General features: G+C 52.2%; 1 protein-coding gene across 1 annotated transcript in view; it reads right to left on the minus strand.

Moving 5' to 3' along the window:
* Positions 1 to 13,971, minus strand: part of Igsf9b (immunoglobulin superfamily member 9B) — a 51,609-nt gene extending 37,638 nt beyond the window's left edge. Inside the window, exons 1-3 of the mRNA XM_052188776.1 lie at positions 13,715 to 13,971; positions 3,497 to 3,694; positions 1,344 to 1,490 (exon numbers count right to left, since the gene is read on the minus strand). Of these exons, the coding sequence (XP_052044736.1) occupies positions 1,344 to 1,490; positions 3,497 to 3,694; positions 13,715 to 13,778 (409 nt within the window). The 5' untranslated portion in view covers positions 13,779 to 13,971. The remainder of the gene's footprint in view (positions 1 to 1,343; positions 1,491 to 3,496; positions 3,695 to 13,714) is intronic.
* Between the last annotated feature and the right edge of the window lie 3,519 nt (positions 13,972 to 17,490).

The following is a 17,490-nucleotide window of genomic DNA, read 5'->3' on the forward strand; positions in this document are numbered from 1 at the left end:
AACAAGCACGTAGTGACCGCCCCTCGGGCCACTGACTTCAAAGTGTCCTGCACTATAGGCCAACACTCTTGATAAAATAATCTTTCCTGGGGCTGAAAATGTCACTCCGGGATGTGCCTGACCTGCACAGAACCCTGGATATGATTTCCCAACTCTGAAAAAATATGTTTGTTTGTTTGTTTGTTTGTTTTTTTAAGAAAAAAAATATGGGCTAGAGAGATAGCTCAGAGCTTAAGAGCACTTCCAGAGGTCCTGAGTTCGGTTCCCAGCAACCACATGGTAGCTCATGACGCCTATAATGATATCTGATGCCCTCTTCTGATCTGCAGGCATGCACACATGCATAACAACACTGTATACATAATAAATAAATCTATAAAAGAAAAAACGAAAATACGCTGTTCTCGCCAAATTCTAGACAGGCTCCCAGACGCAGAGAGAACATGAGTCTCACCCAAGCCCACTGGAAAGGGGAGACAGAACCATTTCTCAGGGTAAACCAGTCTCGAGAGACATTTCTAGTCTAGGAGCAGCAAATCTCTTTTCTGGCTACAGCATCTTTCACCCCAGACTTCCACTGGATGAAGCACATCTCAGTATATATGTGATTAAAACCTCGCCCTATTGAAGACCCTCAGAGCACTGCCACTGTGGACCCTGGGCACGCCAGCCTAGACAGAGCCTGGGGCTCAGCAAGCTCACCCAGGCCTCCCTGCCCCAGTCAGACCCTTGAAAAGTATCTGTGCATCGCACAATCCATTTAACATGCGCTATAAATAACTGACAGCCATTAAAACAGTTCCTCTTCCCAGGATTCTCACGTTTTATTAGCTGGTAAACCCTGTTCAAGCAGGAAATGGGTCTGAGTTTACTCAACAGTGTTTACCCAGCTGCTGGGGTAGGGCTAGGAAGTTAGCAGACCCTTGGTGCTTATTACCCAAATAAATGTAGTCAATGAGAAACTAAGTGAGCAACCTAGAAAGATTCATGAGGATATTCAAGGAACTTCACCTGAGAAGAGGCACATTCTGGCCTAGCAGAGTCATCCGAGGCTAGAAAATGACACCCACACTGACCAATCCAAACCTCCTGGTTCCCAGAAGCAGATTCGAGCCTTCCCCAGAAGAACTCGGATGTGACCCTGTACATGGGGGACCTGCTGCTTCCACACACTCTGCTGGCCCATGAATTCCAGGAACATATCATCGAAGGGGTGTAAAGGAGACACTAACCAAGATCTTATGGGACCAGGGCTTACTGGGGCTCCTCTCAGTAGAGGGGTCTCCTGCAAAGTAGGCTGCGGATGTCATCTTATTTGGCCATTCCCAGGAAGATGTACGTACCATTAATGGTGAGATGGACCCAACTGCCGTTGTGGAACGTGTCATACTGCTGGTCCAGCATGAGTACCTTGCACTCGTACCAACCCTGGTCCTCAGAGCGCACCTGCTCCAGCCGCAGAGATGCTTTGTCATGAAGACTGGCCCGGCCTGGGAGAACACAGTGGACAGAGAGCCCAGTGAGCCATCAGGCCAAACCAAATCTATCAGCATTCTTACTCCCCCAGCCAAAGACCAAGGGATCCATCATAACCGTCAGAACGCTTCCCATGGCTGGGTCACCAAATGCACTCAGCAACCCACCATAGACAAAAAGTGAAGGCAAACTTCCTCAACCACGGAGTCACAACACTCCCCCACACACACTGTTCCCAGGTGGCCCTACACCAGCCTACAAGTGTAGCTTGCTGTGTGTGGCATTAACAATAGCCTCTGCTCCTTCAAAAATGTCCATTCTTTTGGAAATCTAGGGCAAAAGAAAGGCATGATGGGTGCAGAGAGAAGAGAGAGAAAGCTATAGAAAAGGTTCGAGTGGGGGAGCCCAGCAGGACCCAGAATACCCTTGTCTCAGCTAGGTGCCAAGGACTTATCTGACTCAACTTCCTTGTCTGGCTTCCCTGAACAGGCAGAGCTAAGACAGGCCAGGGCCATATGCTCCGCCCCTCCCACTCCTGCTACTAATACCAGGATAACATATCCACCCAAAGACCAGCCTGGAAGGGTCAGGCAAGGCCTAGTTGGTGGTCCTTCCTTACCCTTTAGCACCGCAGTGCGGATGTAGGGCAGAGCAGAGTCCTGCCTGCACTGTGGTGGACCAAGCAATCCAGAGACCCCTTCCGGTCTAGCCCGCATTCATCCAAACCCAAACCTCTTCTTCCTCTGTTTGTCTCCCTGCCTCAGACTCAAGCCTTCCTTGGAGGAACGCTGACGTCAGCCTCAAAAGACGATCAAAGTTAATCTTGGCCAAAGGGAGGGGGGGGATACACACTCAGAAGAAAACCAAACAGGAAAGGGCCTGGCACAGAGCTGGAGAGGACAATTTAGGGGGTACCCCGAGTCCTAGAGGCTGGGGTGCAACTCAAAGATACAGCAATGGTGTGGAAAGTGCAAAGCTTTGGGTTCCACCTTCAGTGCTGAAGGGAAAGAGCATGGGAGAGAAGGAGGGAGGGAAAGAATGAGGAGAGAGAGAGAGAAGGGAGGGAGGGAGAGAGGGAGGGAGGGAAGAATGGAAAGGGAAAAGAATGCATGCATGCTCAGAGAAGGTAATTCAGACTTCAGAAGCCATAGGGAAAAGAAAGGTAAAAGCAGGGTCCTGCCTATCTCCTGACTTCCTTTTGGCTCCAGCACACATCTACACTCACACACACACACACACACACACACACACACACACACACACACACGCGCGCGTGCACACACACACGCACACACGCACACACATGCGCACGCACACGCGCACACACACACACACACACACACACACACACACACACAAACAACGCGCCCTCTTCCCTGGCAAGCTGGCGGGGCAGCAGCAGTGAGTCACAGGGAGACCACGCTGGTAGGATAATTACAGAGCAAGACATAAATGGGGCCAGGGAAGGGAGGAGGGGGGGACGGTGGCAGAGGAGGTGAGGTCAGATGTCTGCCAGGACCACAGACAGCAAAAAGTGAAGATGTATACCAGGCTCTGCATAGGACACCCCAACTTCAGAGCCAGGAGAGTGGGGGCATACAGACAGCTGGTCCTGCAACCAGAGCTGTATCACACCTAGGGAAGGTGGAGGGGTCTGACTCCCTTTCCCCCTCCGCCCCTTGCCTCCTCCAAGGGGGACCTCTTTCTCGCTTGCCCTGGAGTCCTGGCCCTCAGCACATCTGCAGGATGAAGACACAGGCTTCCTGTCTGCCTCTTCGACTTCCTCTCCTACTTAGGGCGAAAACCCACGAGAGGGCGAAGAGGGAAGGGGAAAGGCAAAGACCATGAAGAAGAGAGATAATAGGCCCAGTCAAGAGAAAGATCAGAAGTGACAGAGAGAAATGAAGAGTAGCTGGGCCTCGGTGGACGCCGCTGAGCCCTGAAAGGGAGGTGTAACGCAGCCAAAACCTGGGGGCGGGGGTGGAGAGGAAGGGGACAGCTGTCATCGCTCACAGCTTACCTGCATACTCAGGGTCCACATGTGGGGGATAGTAGCCAAACTTGATGAAGATAGGGATGGGGACCCCAAACTTGAACCACTCTACAACATAGGGCGGGGGCTGTCCTGTCACTGGGTGGATTACGTCGCATCGCAGAACCACACCTTCACCGGCTCGAGCGGTCACAAACTCGGGTTCCTCTCGCAGGCCGTGGGCACCTAACAAGGACAGCCAAGGTGACACATGAGGAACTGGCAAAAAGGTCCCGCTCCTACAGTTTATGCTGATGCCCAGCCCTCCCTCCCCACTTCTGGACCTACCCCTTCCCTCCCCGAAGGTCCCTAGTACACCCAGGACACCCATCTCTTAAGCGTATCTCCCTGAGGACAGCGAAGCTTCGTGTATGGCATGAGAAGAGGGGGTGTCCCATTTTCTCTAATCTTGCAAGCAAGACTTCCCACCCAAAGATCCAAAAAGCAGCAGGCATAATATGCCTGGCCTGTCTTCCCCAGACATCTCCCGCACTTGTGAGAAGCACCAGGAGCTACAGACACCGGGGATGAAGGGCTTTTGGCCCTTGGGATCCTGCCCAGCTGTAGTCCCTGCGAACGTTTTGCAATCTTTCCAAAGCAGGGCACTTCCCACTGGAGCCTGGTGGGCGAAGGCAGAGCCTGCCTCCTCCTCCTCCTCCTCCTCCTCCTCCTCCTCCTCCTCCTCCACCCCACCCCCAGCTCAGCCCGGTGTTAAAGCTCTAAACAAGAGGGCTCCGTACAGGAGCGGGGAATCCCTAACAAGCTACAAGCTACGGAGGCTGCTTGGCAACACCAGAGGGAAAGCCCCGTGGGCCTGAGCGGTCTCTCCAGCCCCTCCTCCAACCCACTGCGCCAGCCTTGCTGCAGAGGGGAGCAGGAGGCACTGCAGCCCTGCAATTTCCAGGCTTTGAATCTATTAGACTCTCACAGTAGCCCCAGACATCGCTGCTGAGGGAGGAAGATGGTGGTGACAAATGGGGGGGGGGGGCGGGGGGTTGGGAATTGGAACATTCCCGGGATCTTTGCAGAGGACATCAGAATCAGGGAGCTAGCGAGGGCGGGCACACCCGTATGGGTAAGAGGGTAAGGGAGGGAGGCTGGCAGGAGAGGCCTCCACTCACTCTATCCAAACTGCAAGCTTGAAGGAGCCAGGTAAGAGGCTATCTCTGGGGACACTGTCCACACATCAGAGCAAACAGAACCTGAAGAGCATCTCCAGCCGCACACCCTCCTTACATCATCAGAAAGGGAGAGTGAGATGGCAAGGTGACCTTGGTCATTTCTCCCTCTGAGAAGGACAGCCTCACCCCTGCCTTCCTTCAGCGGCCCACCACTCCCCCACGTTAACAATACCCTTTCCCCTTTATCACCCTCCCAGCCCCGCTCTCCAGGGCAGTACCAAGGACAGCAGCCTCCACAGCCTCCACTGGGCGGCTCCGAGCCAGAAGCCTGTTGGGCCCTCCCACCCAAAGATGCCTGCAGGAGAGCAGGAGAGCTTTGTGGTGCCACCTCTGCTCTTTCTTCACCTCTGACCTTGTGAGCTCATACCTCTGTCTGCCTTCTCGTGTGTGTGTGTGTGTGTGTGTGTGTGTGTGTGTGTGTGTGTGTTTTCCTGATCACTGTCTACCTCTGTATCCTCTGTACCAGCTCTCTTTTCTCTAGGTCTCTTTCTGATTCCTTCTCTGGGTGTCTGTCTTTGTCTCTTTCTGGCATGTGTGAGTGTGTGTGTGTCCTCTCTCTCTCTCTCTCTCTCTCTCTCTCTCTCTCTCTCTCTCTCTCTCTCTCTCTCTCTCTCTGCTCCTTCCTCATGTCTCTGTCAAGCCTCCATCTCTGTTTCTTTCTCTTACTCCCACTCTCTCAACTTCCCCTCCCCCAACTCTCTCTCTCTCTCTCTCTCTCTCTCTCTCTCTCTCTCTCTCTGTGTGTGTGTGTGTGTGTGTGTGTGTGTGAATGTGTGCGTTGTGAATGAGGCCTGTGGATTTCTGCTGCCCTATGACAGGAAAAGGGGCTTTGCCTAATTGTCAGAAATGGGGATCTTTTCTATGTGCATGTGTGTTTCTTGTCTGTACCTCTCCAAGGAGTCGGTGTGTGTCGCCTGTGTCTCCCCCCCACCCCACCCCTTCTCTGTAACTTGCGGAAGGAGGAGGCAGAGAGGGAAGCAAGCCCTTGCAGAAGCCTATTGGCTCTCGGTGACATCACTGTTTTCTAGAGAAAGAGCTAAGATCACTGAGTATTTTTGGAGCAAAGCAGAGTGTTGCGCTCACCTGCCTGAGGCCCAGGCAGGTTTCCTAGCCTCCCCTCCCCCAGCCTGGCTGCAGGCTGTTTGCAGCCCAGGCCCTCCAGAAAAGAAGAGAGCCCAGCTGAACGGCCTCCCAGCGTCCTCCACATCCCATAGGACACATGGGCAAAACAAAAAAGCCTACTGAATCCAGGCACACAGAGAGCAAAACTGGACCAAAAGGAATGAATTCCCAGCAGAATTCAGGAGCCAGAATGATGGGGTGGGGGTAAGAGGGGGGGGCAGTCATGTGTTTATGTGTATGTATGTGCACACATGCAAAACTATCTGCAGCGCAGCCTGTGGGGAGATGAGGACACAAACTATAAAAACCTGGGAAAGCAAAGTGGATTTTCCTCCCCCAGGGCCAGATTACCTGGAGGTGGGCAAAGAGGCTCGCTGCAGGTAGCCGCTTTGCCCCTCCAGTCTAGGCAGAAGGCAGAGAGCTAGAGAGCATCAGGAAGCTCTCATAGTGAGCTTCTGCTCTGGACAACAGGCTGCCAAGAGCAAGGCTCTGGAGGGCAATGCCCAGAGGTAGGTCACCTTTGGCATGGGTCCCCACAGTGCCAGCTGCTCATTTGCACCTGCACTGGCTGGTTCTCACTGCATCTCAATAAGGCTGCCTCTTCACACCTCCCTTCCCAGCCCTGGAAGGAAGGCTGCAGGTTCACACGCCTGGCCTCAGCCAGCCCCTGGACTGGGCCCTGGGCCCTAAGCATGAAGCACGCCCCCAAATCCATCACAGGACAAGCGCTCTCCCACCAGCATCTCTTCTCCGGGGTATTCCAAACACAGGCAAGTGACGGCAATGCGGATGCATCCCAAAGATGACACACAAGACAAAATGAGACAGGTTTCTCCACAAGGAAGACAAGGGGGAAGCCATGTCTCAGCCTCCACACTCTACACAAGCTCTCCTGGGTTTCTGGATCTGAAAACAGTCATGGTCTCTTTCTATTCTTACACACCTTACACACACACATATACACACACACTGGGTATGTTCCTTCACTCTATCACCCACAGATACTTCTCTCTAGGCCTCATATTCTCTGAGCCAAAATATGTCTAATAAACATTTCTCCAGAAAAGCTCAATGGGGGGAGGAGGTTAGCCTGGCTAATGAGGGGCTTGAAAAAGGAGAAACTGAGAAATCAAACACAAGGGCAAGCAAATCCCCATCCAGGAGTAAAAGAAACTCAGGTCAGGGAATTAGAGGGGGAGGGGCACAAAGGTATCTCAAGCAAGCCGGTTGCATGCCCAACCCAACTTGGGCAATTCCCATAACAAAAGGCATTGGAACTCAAGAAAAAAAAAAAAAACCTAGAATCAGAACAGAGCCTACACAAGGCAGACAGTTTGTCCCCCAGCAGGGCCACAGAGAACAACTGGAAGGCAGGGGAAGGAGGAGGGGAAAGACAATGCTTAGAAATACTGAGCCCCCTTTGGCTTTGGCAGGGGGTGGGCATATCAAAAAGGCTAGGAAACTCCCTGAGCCTCACACAGCACTTTTCAAGAGGGCAGAGTGTGGTCTTGTATGCCTAACAAATCTGAATCCTGAGCGGCTGCCCAGCCCACTTTAGGGCTATACCACCCTGGCAGGAAAGAGAAAGCAAGAGGGCAGGTGGATGGAACAGGCCCCTCCAGGTTGGCTGACCTTTTGGGAAGCCCATAGGATACAAATCTCCCATTCCCTGGGCCAGGTGGTACCCGGTGGGTAGCTGAGTCCAAAGCTGCCAGCAGATACCCTGTGTGCCTGGAACTACAAAGCATCCAAGGCTTGGCACAGCCCTACGACCTGGAACCAGGAAAGGGCAAGGGAGGAAGGGTCCCGAGGATAGCAAACTACTTCCAAGTACCAGGAAAAGAGACAGGAGGCAGGTGCAGAAACCCTCACTGCAGCTGGGAGACAAGCAGAACACACTACCCAGCTCTGCCACACACGGGGTCTGTACTGGGAGTATGATGCTACCTGTCTACAAGTGTGACCCCTGACACAGTTCTGCTATTTCTGTCTTGCAAATGGGCGTCCCAAAAGTTACCTACGTAACAAATAGTAGATCAAGAGTCCTTCCAGAAGCCAGGTGACCAAAGCCTCTGTCCCCTATATAGAGTCAGAGCTTCCATCAATAGTCAGCATAGGTTCTCAGAGTCCAGACTTCACATCCCAAGACCACAGATGGATTACAGGATAGGCCTTCCTCCTAGAAGCATTGAGCTCAGATGCAACATCACTGGCTGATTCTGGTAAAGGTGACTCTTTCTGGTTCTGAAGGCCCTGCTGGGCTGGACCATGGCTAAGAAGTGTGGAGACACAGGCTGACTACCAGCCTCCATGGCTCCTTGTAGCAGCCTCCTCTTCCTCCTCCTCTGGGCACCAGACTCTCAAACCACAGGCCTGTTGGCTAATAATACCAGCGACAGCCACCGCCACCTCCATCTGCCAGCCTAAAAATAATCCCTGCTGAGTCCAAAAAAGACACAGCCCCCAATAGTCCCCCAATCCCTCCTCCTCGGCAGGCCAGGAGGCTCCAGGAGATTCCAGGAAGCCAGCAGACTTGGGCTCTCACCACGTGGGAGGCACACACCCAGAGGAGGACCTGAGGACAGCAGCAGGTAAGGAGCACAGAGAGTCTAGCCTGGAGCGGACACCGGTACCCAGGACATAAGGGAGTCCCATTCTCTGCACACACAGGTTGGGTGGGTTTGAGGCCCTCTATGGCATCTATCCTTCTACCTAGAAAGGACTCTCATATTCCAGAAAAGCCCCCCACCTTGCTGTGGCTCCTGACCAATCTCCTCACAGCCTTTCTGCACCCCTCCCAAGAGGCCAAGGAATAAAGTTGGATAAGCTCCAACTTTAAGAACAGCAAGGTACTAGGTGGACTGAGGCCCCACCTCCAACCCTTCTGACTGGACTGCCCCACCACCACCACCACCTCCAACGGTGCCAGTGCTATTAGTGACCTTAATTTGCTGGGCTAGATTATATTTCCAAGAGCCCTTTCCCCAGAAGCCACAGGCAGGAAGGAAGTCTGTAATTCAATCTCAGTCCATAGCTTCTCAGCAGAAAATGAAGCCATACCCGCCCCCTACACCCACAACCTAGCCCTACCACCTAGAAAGAATCCTGTCCTCACATAGCCTGTGTACCCCACACAGCAAGCATCCTGGTATGTACACTGCAAGGCTCACCAGTGAGGGCACCATAGATCAGACAGGCACAGGAAATGAGTGAGAGGTCACTCCTGGTAGAGCAACAGTATGCCTGCTCCGAACCAGGATGAGGGCAATGAAGAGCTGGTACAATCTGTGCCCATGAACAAGTTTTATGCCACATCCCCACATCTAGGGTACAGGTACCAGGAAGAAGGGAAGGGAGCAGCCTAGAAGGCAGAAGACCAGGTAGGTTATCAGTCTCCTCTTTGTAAGAAGGTCAGGCAGGCAGGTCACAGCCCTGACCCCAGGGAACTTACAAAACCCTCCGAGAGGCCCCACTCACCTCTCCTGGTTACTCATGCAAGAGCGAATAGGAAGCGGGAGGATTTCTAAGAAAAATAGGTCAGTTGCCTCCGGCAGACCAAACCACACCCATGGGCAGTGCCCCTGGGGCAAAAGCCTGACTGCAAGCTGCTCCTCCAACCCCAATCCTCTCCCATCTCCCCAGGTACCCAGAGCTTTCTTTATCTACCCCGCACTGCGCCAGACTGATGGCAACGATGCCTCGAGCCAGAGAGGCAGTCGGCTTCCCTGTGAGCCAAGCCTCTACCCTGTTACTCAGGCTTTCTCCATTGAGCCTGGGGCAGTTCTTCACCGCCCCCCCCCCCAGCTTGCTCTAAGAACATCTGGGCTACGCGGATGCAGGTGCAGAGCGTGAGGCAAGCGGCTTGCTGAGCAGTCTCGCTGCATCCCAAAGTACTCAAAAGAGGGGCTCCTACCTCAAACTTGTACATAAATGCTCCCATCCTGATGGGCTCCACGCAAGTGCACACAAGCACACAAACAAGTGCTTCCAGGCGCATGGTACACATCTAACTAAGTGGAAACACCAGTTACAGAGGCATGTATACATACATACAGGGATACACATGTGTGTGCACACATTTAATATACAGGAATATACATAACACAGCCTGGGGTGCATATGTATATTACACATGCACACACATACACATGCACCCTCTTCTAAGAAGCTAAAAGTTCTTACCAATCACAGCTCCTCAAGATCCACTCTTCACACAAACCACTCAACCCATCCCTGGAAGCAGAGGGAAGGGGAGGGGTCACTCCGGGGGTAGGGGTGTGGAGGGCAGCTGAGAAGCCTCCAGAAGGGAGCTGCCCTCGTGGAGACAAGAATCAGTTAAATCTCACTGCTCCTGATGCTTTCCTAACTGGGCCTCACCTCCACCCCCGCATTCTCAGTGCAAACCCGGAGGGCTGTAGGGAAACCTAATGAGCACCCAGCAGAACGGAGAGAAAAGCAAAAAAACGTACATGCTGGCCAACTCTGAGAGCTAGATACTGCCCTGCTGAGGACAGAGAGGAGGCTTAGCCCCTGGAAAGTGCCAGGCACAGCAAAGAAGGGAGGAATACCAGCTCTAACCAAGCAACCTTTACTCTTTGAGAAACCAGATCCCAGCTTTCTGACTCAGATATAAACATGAGACCACCTGAACCTGGGACCTGACAAGTCCAGAGACTGGCGTGTGCCGGGCCACGGGCCTACCGCTTCCAGATGACTCTTTCCAGGACACAGCGTCATACCTCCTCCCACACATACTTATTCCAGCTTCTTGCAGAGGGGGCCTCCTACCAGACACACCCCCGCCTCCTTGTAAATGTCCCGCAACGGCCCTCACTGCCCACTTCCTGCACCAAGTCCTTCCCAGCTGAGAGACTGTCCTGGGGTTTGAACATACTCCTTCCCATCTCCATCATCTATGGGAGGCTGGGTGGACAAAGCCAGAGGGCACAGAGGGCACTGCTCCAACCACAAGCAGAATCTGAATCAGACCTTAATTTGCCTGGGCACATGGGAGTCAGGGAGTCCAGCAACAGACTCTGTGGTAGGCAGGGGAGGTAGCACTGGGCATGAAGAACAGACTTCCCTCCCTTAAAGGAGGCTGAATGTCAATTATACCTCACTCAGGATTTCCACATAGTGTGGAAACTCCCCAAGATTGCTGGGCAGATGTCTGTGATGCAGACTACTACACCAATAGCCTTCCTCCTCTTCCTCCTCCTCCTCTCTCTCTCTCTCTCTCTCTCTCTCTCTCTCTCTCTCTCTCTCTCTCTCTCTCTTCTCTCTCTCTGTAAGACAGGGTTTCTCCAGGTAACCATAGCTCTCCTGAAGCTCTCTTTGTACAACAGAGATCCACCTGCCTCTGCCTTTCTCTTTTCTTTACCCTCCCAACTGTATCACAGATCTCAGTTACTTCCAAGATGCCTGACCAGAGTCAAAAGGAGGAGTCAATGCCTACCTCTGTCTCAGACTTGCCAGCTGACAATTTGATGGGCCTGATCCTTTTCACCTAGAGTGGACTCCTGCTTCAGACAATAATAGAAAAAAGCATCTCACAGTCCCTGAGGTTGAAGGATTTCTCCAAAGTCACCTCTGCCACTCTCAGAACATCTGGATCCCATAAGGCCCCTCATCAGCACCAGCAACCCTGGCCTCACAGGCAAGCAGGTGCCCTTCCCCCTCTGCAGGCTGGGCTCTGCATCCTTCCTGTAGCATCTGGCAGCCACCAATACTTCAGCTCTGCAGACCTTGTAAAGGACTTCCAAGCAATTCTGCATGCCCCACCCACACTTCCCTGGGACGCAGAAGAGAGGTTCTACCAGACAAGGTCAGCCCATGATGGGGGTCTAGCTTCCTCAGAGGCAATCTTCTGTATGTCCCCCAGCACACTCCTAACCCTCCACTCCCTGAAAAAACTGATCAGGAGCTAGGAATCCCATAGATACTGAAATACTAACATTGATGTCTGGTGAACACATATTTCACTACAGGCACCCGGCAACTTCATCACAGAACTGTTCACGCACTCCAAGCCTCTACAGATTCCTACAGCCAACCGACTTTCCACTGAGGAAGTGGCATTTAGAGAAACTGAGAAATATGTCCAAGGTCACAGGGTCAGCAAGTGACACAGCCAGGATTTGAATCCTGTCCATTTATCAGTAAGCCTATGTCTGTAATTGCCTCGTTGAGCCATTTTAGACTAAAAAGAGCCCAAGACCAATCAGGTCACCCTTGCTCTCAGACAGAAGAGTAGGAGTTCCAGACAGAAGGACCAATAACCTTCAAGTCCAACAACCTTCGACATTGGGAAGTTCCTCCTTCAGTCTAGCCATTCTGTGTATCTCTGCAATATAAATTCAATTCCCTTTAGTATGTGTTTAAATTTAAAAAAAAAAAAAAAACAAAAACAAAAACAAAAAACTGTCCCTATGCTGAAGTTGGGAAGCTAGTTCAAGAGCCCTCCTTCAATGTCTCTTCAATTCGGATCCTAGCACAGCCTTTTGTGCTTTTAGAGACAGCCCCACAGCAGAATATACCAAAACCTAGAGGGGAGGAGGAAGAGGTCACTGAAAGACTGCATGGAAAGGGGGAGGGGAAGGCACAGCAAGATCCACCTTTTTTCCATAAGCTTCTGAGGTCACCCTGTCTTGGTTTTCCCACCTGACAAGTGGAAACCTTTGTAACCATTCCCACCATCGCAGTGCTTGCTGGAAAACTGCCCTTCCCTTCTCCTCTCTGGTTTCAGATCCCCCTCTCATGTAGCAGAGGAGATACATTCCAATCCGGAAACTTTCTCAAACCACTCCCCCCCACACGCCCCGAGGCAAGGTGCAAAGAAGCCGGGGAAGCCCGCGCCTCCAGCAGAGCCCTTCTAAAAGGCTCCCTAGTCCGCAGATCCTCGCCACCCTGTAGCCTTCCACCCACAGACCATTCCTCTCCCGCCGCCATCTCCTCCCTGCTTTGCGAACTTGCCCGCAGCCGGGTCGGCTCCGCGCGCAGAAACCGTGAGCTCAGAGTCCTGGCAGCTTCCAGGCTCGGCTCTGACTTCCATACAAGGGCCGAGAGCCGGGTGCCACCCAGAGCTCTGCCATCTCCAAAGCGAAAGCCCTCGCGTTCAAGTATGCGCCCCGCGCCTTGGTTTCTCCCTAGCGTTTTCATGGGCTCAGAACCGAGATGGCAGAAACGAAAATCCCGCTCGACTCTGAGACGCAGCGGGGCAGACCCCTCCCTTGCGGCCCTCGCCCCCAGGCCGCAGGGCCGGGCAGCCAGGAGCACAGCGATGGCGCCTCCCCGGGAACTTTTGCCTGGTAGGGGGCCCAGATGCTGCCAGGGTGGGCGCGGGCGGCAGACAGGACCAAGAAGGAGCAGATGCTGCTCGGAGCCTCTAGGTCAATTCTGCTTGTCACCTGCCAAGGAGATCCGACCTCCGCGGCCAAGACGTATGGAAAGGAAGGGCGCGGGGCGGAGAATCCGGTCCTTTAGAGACCGCTGCCGGGACTCCCAAGCTCTTAATCGCGCCTCCCTTCAAGGGTTCCTCCATCCAGCGGTGCCGTGCGGGGCTGGGACGCGCGGAATCCTGCCTAAAGACCATCAAAGTCCCCAGCAGTCAGTTAGAGCACTAGGGGTTCCCTAAAGCTCAGATTCGACGTGTGGTTGTGGATCAAGGGGCCCAAGGTAGACCAAGTCCACTTAGATTCCACGGCGTTCGCAGCCCAAGGGCTCCTGCACCTTCCCGCCGAGTTCCTCCCACCCGCAGTTCCCCGGCCCTTGCCCGGGCCAGTGCCCGGAGGTGCGCCTGGCTGGAGCCGCGGAGCCTCGCCCCCAGAGTTCTGGAGCCAGAGCCTGGAGCAAAGGTCTGAGAACGCCAGGAGGGTTGGAGGAGGGATGCTGCACTTTCACTCACCTTGAGCCACAAGACCTCGGGTGCTGATCACACTTGCTATCAAAGTGGCCACATACCAAATCATAGTACTACCGCGCACCAGCCAAGAGCCTCATCCTATCGCAAAGTGCTCCGGCGTCTGCACACTTCTCGTGCCTCAGTGCCCGCTTCTCGCCCGCCTACGCCCCTTGCCGGTGCTCCTGTAGCCCGGGCGGCCCGCTCTCCATCCCTCCCTGGGTCTGCTTGTCTCGGCGCGCGCAGCCTCCCGGGCCCCGGCGCAGCGGCACCTGCACTGCCAACGGAGGCAGAGCGCAGCCAGGTCCACGGTGAAGCCTAGCAGGGCCTGTCCTAGTGGCCCGCCCCTACCGCGTGATGATTGGACATTGCCCATGAGTCTAGACAGTGATTGGCTTAACTCTTTGTCCGTCGCTGCGCGAAGGAGGCGAGCCCATTTCAAGGTGCGTTGAAGTGTAGCGAGCACAGAGCCGCAGAATCATGCGCATTGCCTGGGAAAAGGCGTTGTAACGTCTTTGCTCTATTCTGTTCTCAGCTCAGACTGCATGGCAAGTTTCTGATTAAATAAATGGTAGCTTCTCGTACTGGCTAATGGGACCCTAAGAATCTCAATAACCCTTGACAGGTCCAAGGGGATGGAGCCCCCGCCCACCTTAAGAATCCAACATCCGGTTTCTATCAAGAAAAAAAAAAAAAGCAGTTCCCGGGAGGACCACGCTGACACAGGAATTGGGAAACCCAAGCATCCTGGGGAAACTAGGGAACGTCCTTTTCTGGAGAACGGTTCAAAGAGACCACGTGATACCTCCCCACCACCCCCCACTCCTTTGCACACTCTTCGCTCAGAATCCACTACCTCCACCAAACGTTATGTTAAGTTAGGCTCCATCCAGCCCAAAGCCAGGAGGATGACTAAAATGACCTCTAAAAGTCGCTAAATTTGGAATGAGTCATTGGCTCAGCTGCGGCGAGTCACAGACCCCTCTGGAACACATGTGCACACGTACTGCCACCCCCACTGCTGGTCATCTTTGCTCATGATTACTAAAGCAATTAAACTTTCCCAGTCTTTCTAAATAAATGCTGCTTCTCCTGCACAAAATGCTGCTTTCCCTCCTACCTTACTGAGAACCCAGCCTCATAGCAGCAACATAAAGTCAAAGTGGAGTTGGTGAGCTATCAGGGGGTGGGGTGGGAACCAAGGAAAGGTGAAAGGTCCTTCTCATTCCTGCAGAAGATAGTAAGTAAGGAAGCTGAAAGAGCTTCCTATATCCCAGGCTCCCTACTCCAGCATCACATCTCCTGCCCCTAAAACACTTGTGTTTACACAAGGAATAAACGAGCATCCCGAAACCCTCTATGAGCATCTCACATCAGCGTTCTGAGAATGCTGCAGAGGTGTTTATTCTTTCAGGCTTCCCAAGCAGTGCTGGGAGACACGGTTCCCTAGGAGGCTGGCCAGGGAAGAAATGAAGGGGCAATGAAGGGAAGCTCTCAATAGCGCAGAGCGTAAAGCCTGCCATAGACCAACAGCTTGTTCCTGGAAAAGTCAACGTATGCATGTAGACGCGGGCATCTCACATAGAGAAAGTGGCCTTAAGTGAAGGAGGGCCACTCTTTTTGGAGAACTCCACTCTCCTTGCCATCCAGGAGGAGAAAAGCTAAGGAGCCTAAGCAGAGAAGCCGGCACACTGGTCAACTTTTATCATCCTGGAGAACTGGACCTCTGAATATCTCCTGCTTGCCCACTCGTTCTGCTCAATCGAACACACTCATGATTTATCACTCTGCAGGTATATTCCCACAGGCCACTGGTCTAGGTTCTTTCTGGGCTGACATTCCTTTCCTGAGGCTTTGGTGAAAGCTACGAGATCTAGATCTCATTGATACATCAATTCTCAGGCAACATGCGCCAATTCTACCTCCAACACACACATATGCACGCCTACCCATAAACAGGTTTGCATACATTTACATACACCCGTGCACACATCCTCTGGGTCCTAGGTCTACCAAGACTTCCTGGGATCCATTTGCAGAAAGGGTGATGTGGCTAGGTTAGGGTTTAATTTTGACCTGGAAAAGGTTCATGTTGTTGGAAACCTGATCCCCAAGGTGGCAGTATTGAGAGAATGGAACCTTCAAGAGGTAAGTCCTAGGGACTGGACAGACACTTGGCAGTTTAGAACATGCACAACTCTTGCAGAGTGTGGTTTCCAAAGTCCTTTATGAGGTAGCTCTCCATGACCTGTAACTACAGCTTTAAAGGATCTAACACCCCTTTACAGGCACTGCACTCATGTGCACACACACACACACACACACACACAAACACACACACAAACACATGCACACAAACACATACACACACACACATACACACACACACATACACATACAAACACACACAAACATACACAAACACAAACACACAAACATACACAAACACATACACACAAACACATATAGACATAGTTTAATATAAAGACATAAGTTTTGGAGCTGGAGAGTTCAGGGGTTAAGAGCACTGGCTTCTCTTCCAGAGTTCATGAGTTCAGCTCACAACCATCTGTAATTGAATCCAGTGCCTTCTTCTGCTGTGTCAGTGACACTGTGTTCATATACATAAAAAAAGATTTAAAAAAAAATAAAGACCTGAGTTCTACTGAGACCTCCTTAAGTCACTGGGAGGCATGTCATTGCAAGGTAATCCTCCTGGGATCTCCCTGGTAGTTCTCATAAGGAAGCTATCATGAGCAGAGCTGGACTTCGTGGCCTATATCAATTATCTGAGCATTTGGAAGGTCAGGAGTCAAAGATCATCCTCAGCTACACACAAAACTGAAGGTCGCCCTGAGCTACAAGAGACCCTATCTCAAAAAAGAAAAGAAAACAAAGGGGAGAGTGCTGTTATGGAGGGAGAAGGACTGGCCCCTCCTCCTCTCTCCCTGCTACCTGGCTTGAAATGCAGCCACTTGCCAGCACATGCTAACGCTATTGCCGTCTTCTTCTGTCTTGGGGCTTTGAACAGAAATAAACCAGTGAAGGGACCACAGCTGTGAGTGTGCAGAATTGTATGCTAAGTAAGTCTGTCTTTTCTTTGTGAGTCTACCTCCTTGACTATTTCATGATAACAAAACAAACAAACAAAAGACCTGGTTGATACAATTGTATGACTCCAGGATCCATGCCCTTTCATTAGCTCCTAGCAGCCATTTTGACACCTGTGGAATGATATTCTTTGTCTTCTGAGGCTGGGGTATAGGCAATGTTGAGTCCCTAGTCTAGCCCCAGATCCTTGAATCCTTGAGGTAGAAGAGATATATCTATGTAACATCTATGGAGCATCTACGTTGAGAAACTTTCTTCCCAGAAGTTGAGGAAAAGATAAAGGAGCTCCCACCATCATCCCTGCTATGTTACTTGGCCACCCAGCTTGTCTTCAGGAGGATGATGGTTTCTTCTAGGAAGTTAAAACTCAGATCAGAAAGGAAAAAAAAAATCAGAACTTAAAAGAATAAACCGAACTGGAGAGATGTTCAAAGGAAACTAAAAAGACTATTTCTTCTGGAGAACTCTACTGGAAATACAGGACACAAGAGTGAGGACAGAGAGGAAAGGGAAGGAAAGGGAATTGAAGAGGGGAAAATTAGCATCATGACCATTATCATACGACTTGTGCCGGTTCAGTTCAGATCAGCTCAAGAGACACGTGTTGTAGCAACTGGCAGAGAGGAATGAGGCCAGTGAGATCTTTTCCTCTTGACATATGGCTGAGCGCT

Source organism: Apodemus sylvaticus, chromosome 7 (assembly GCF_947179515.1).
Source record: "Apodemus sylvaticus chromosome 7, mApoSyl1.1, whole genome shotgun sequence".
Lineage (NCBI taxonomy): Eukaryota > Metazoa > Chordata > Mammalia > Rodentia > Muridae > Apodemus > Apodemus sylvaticus.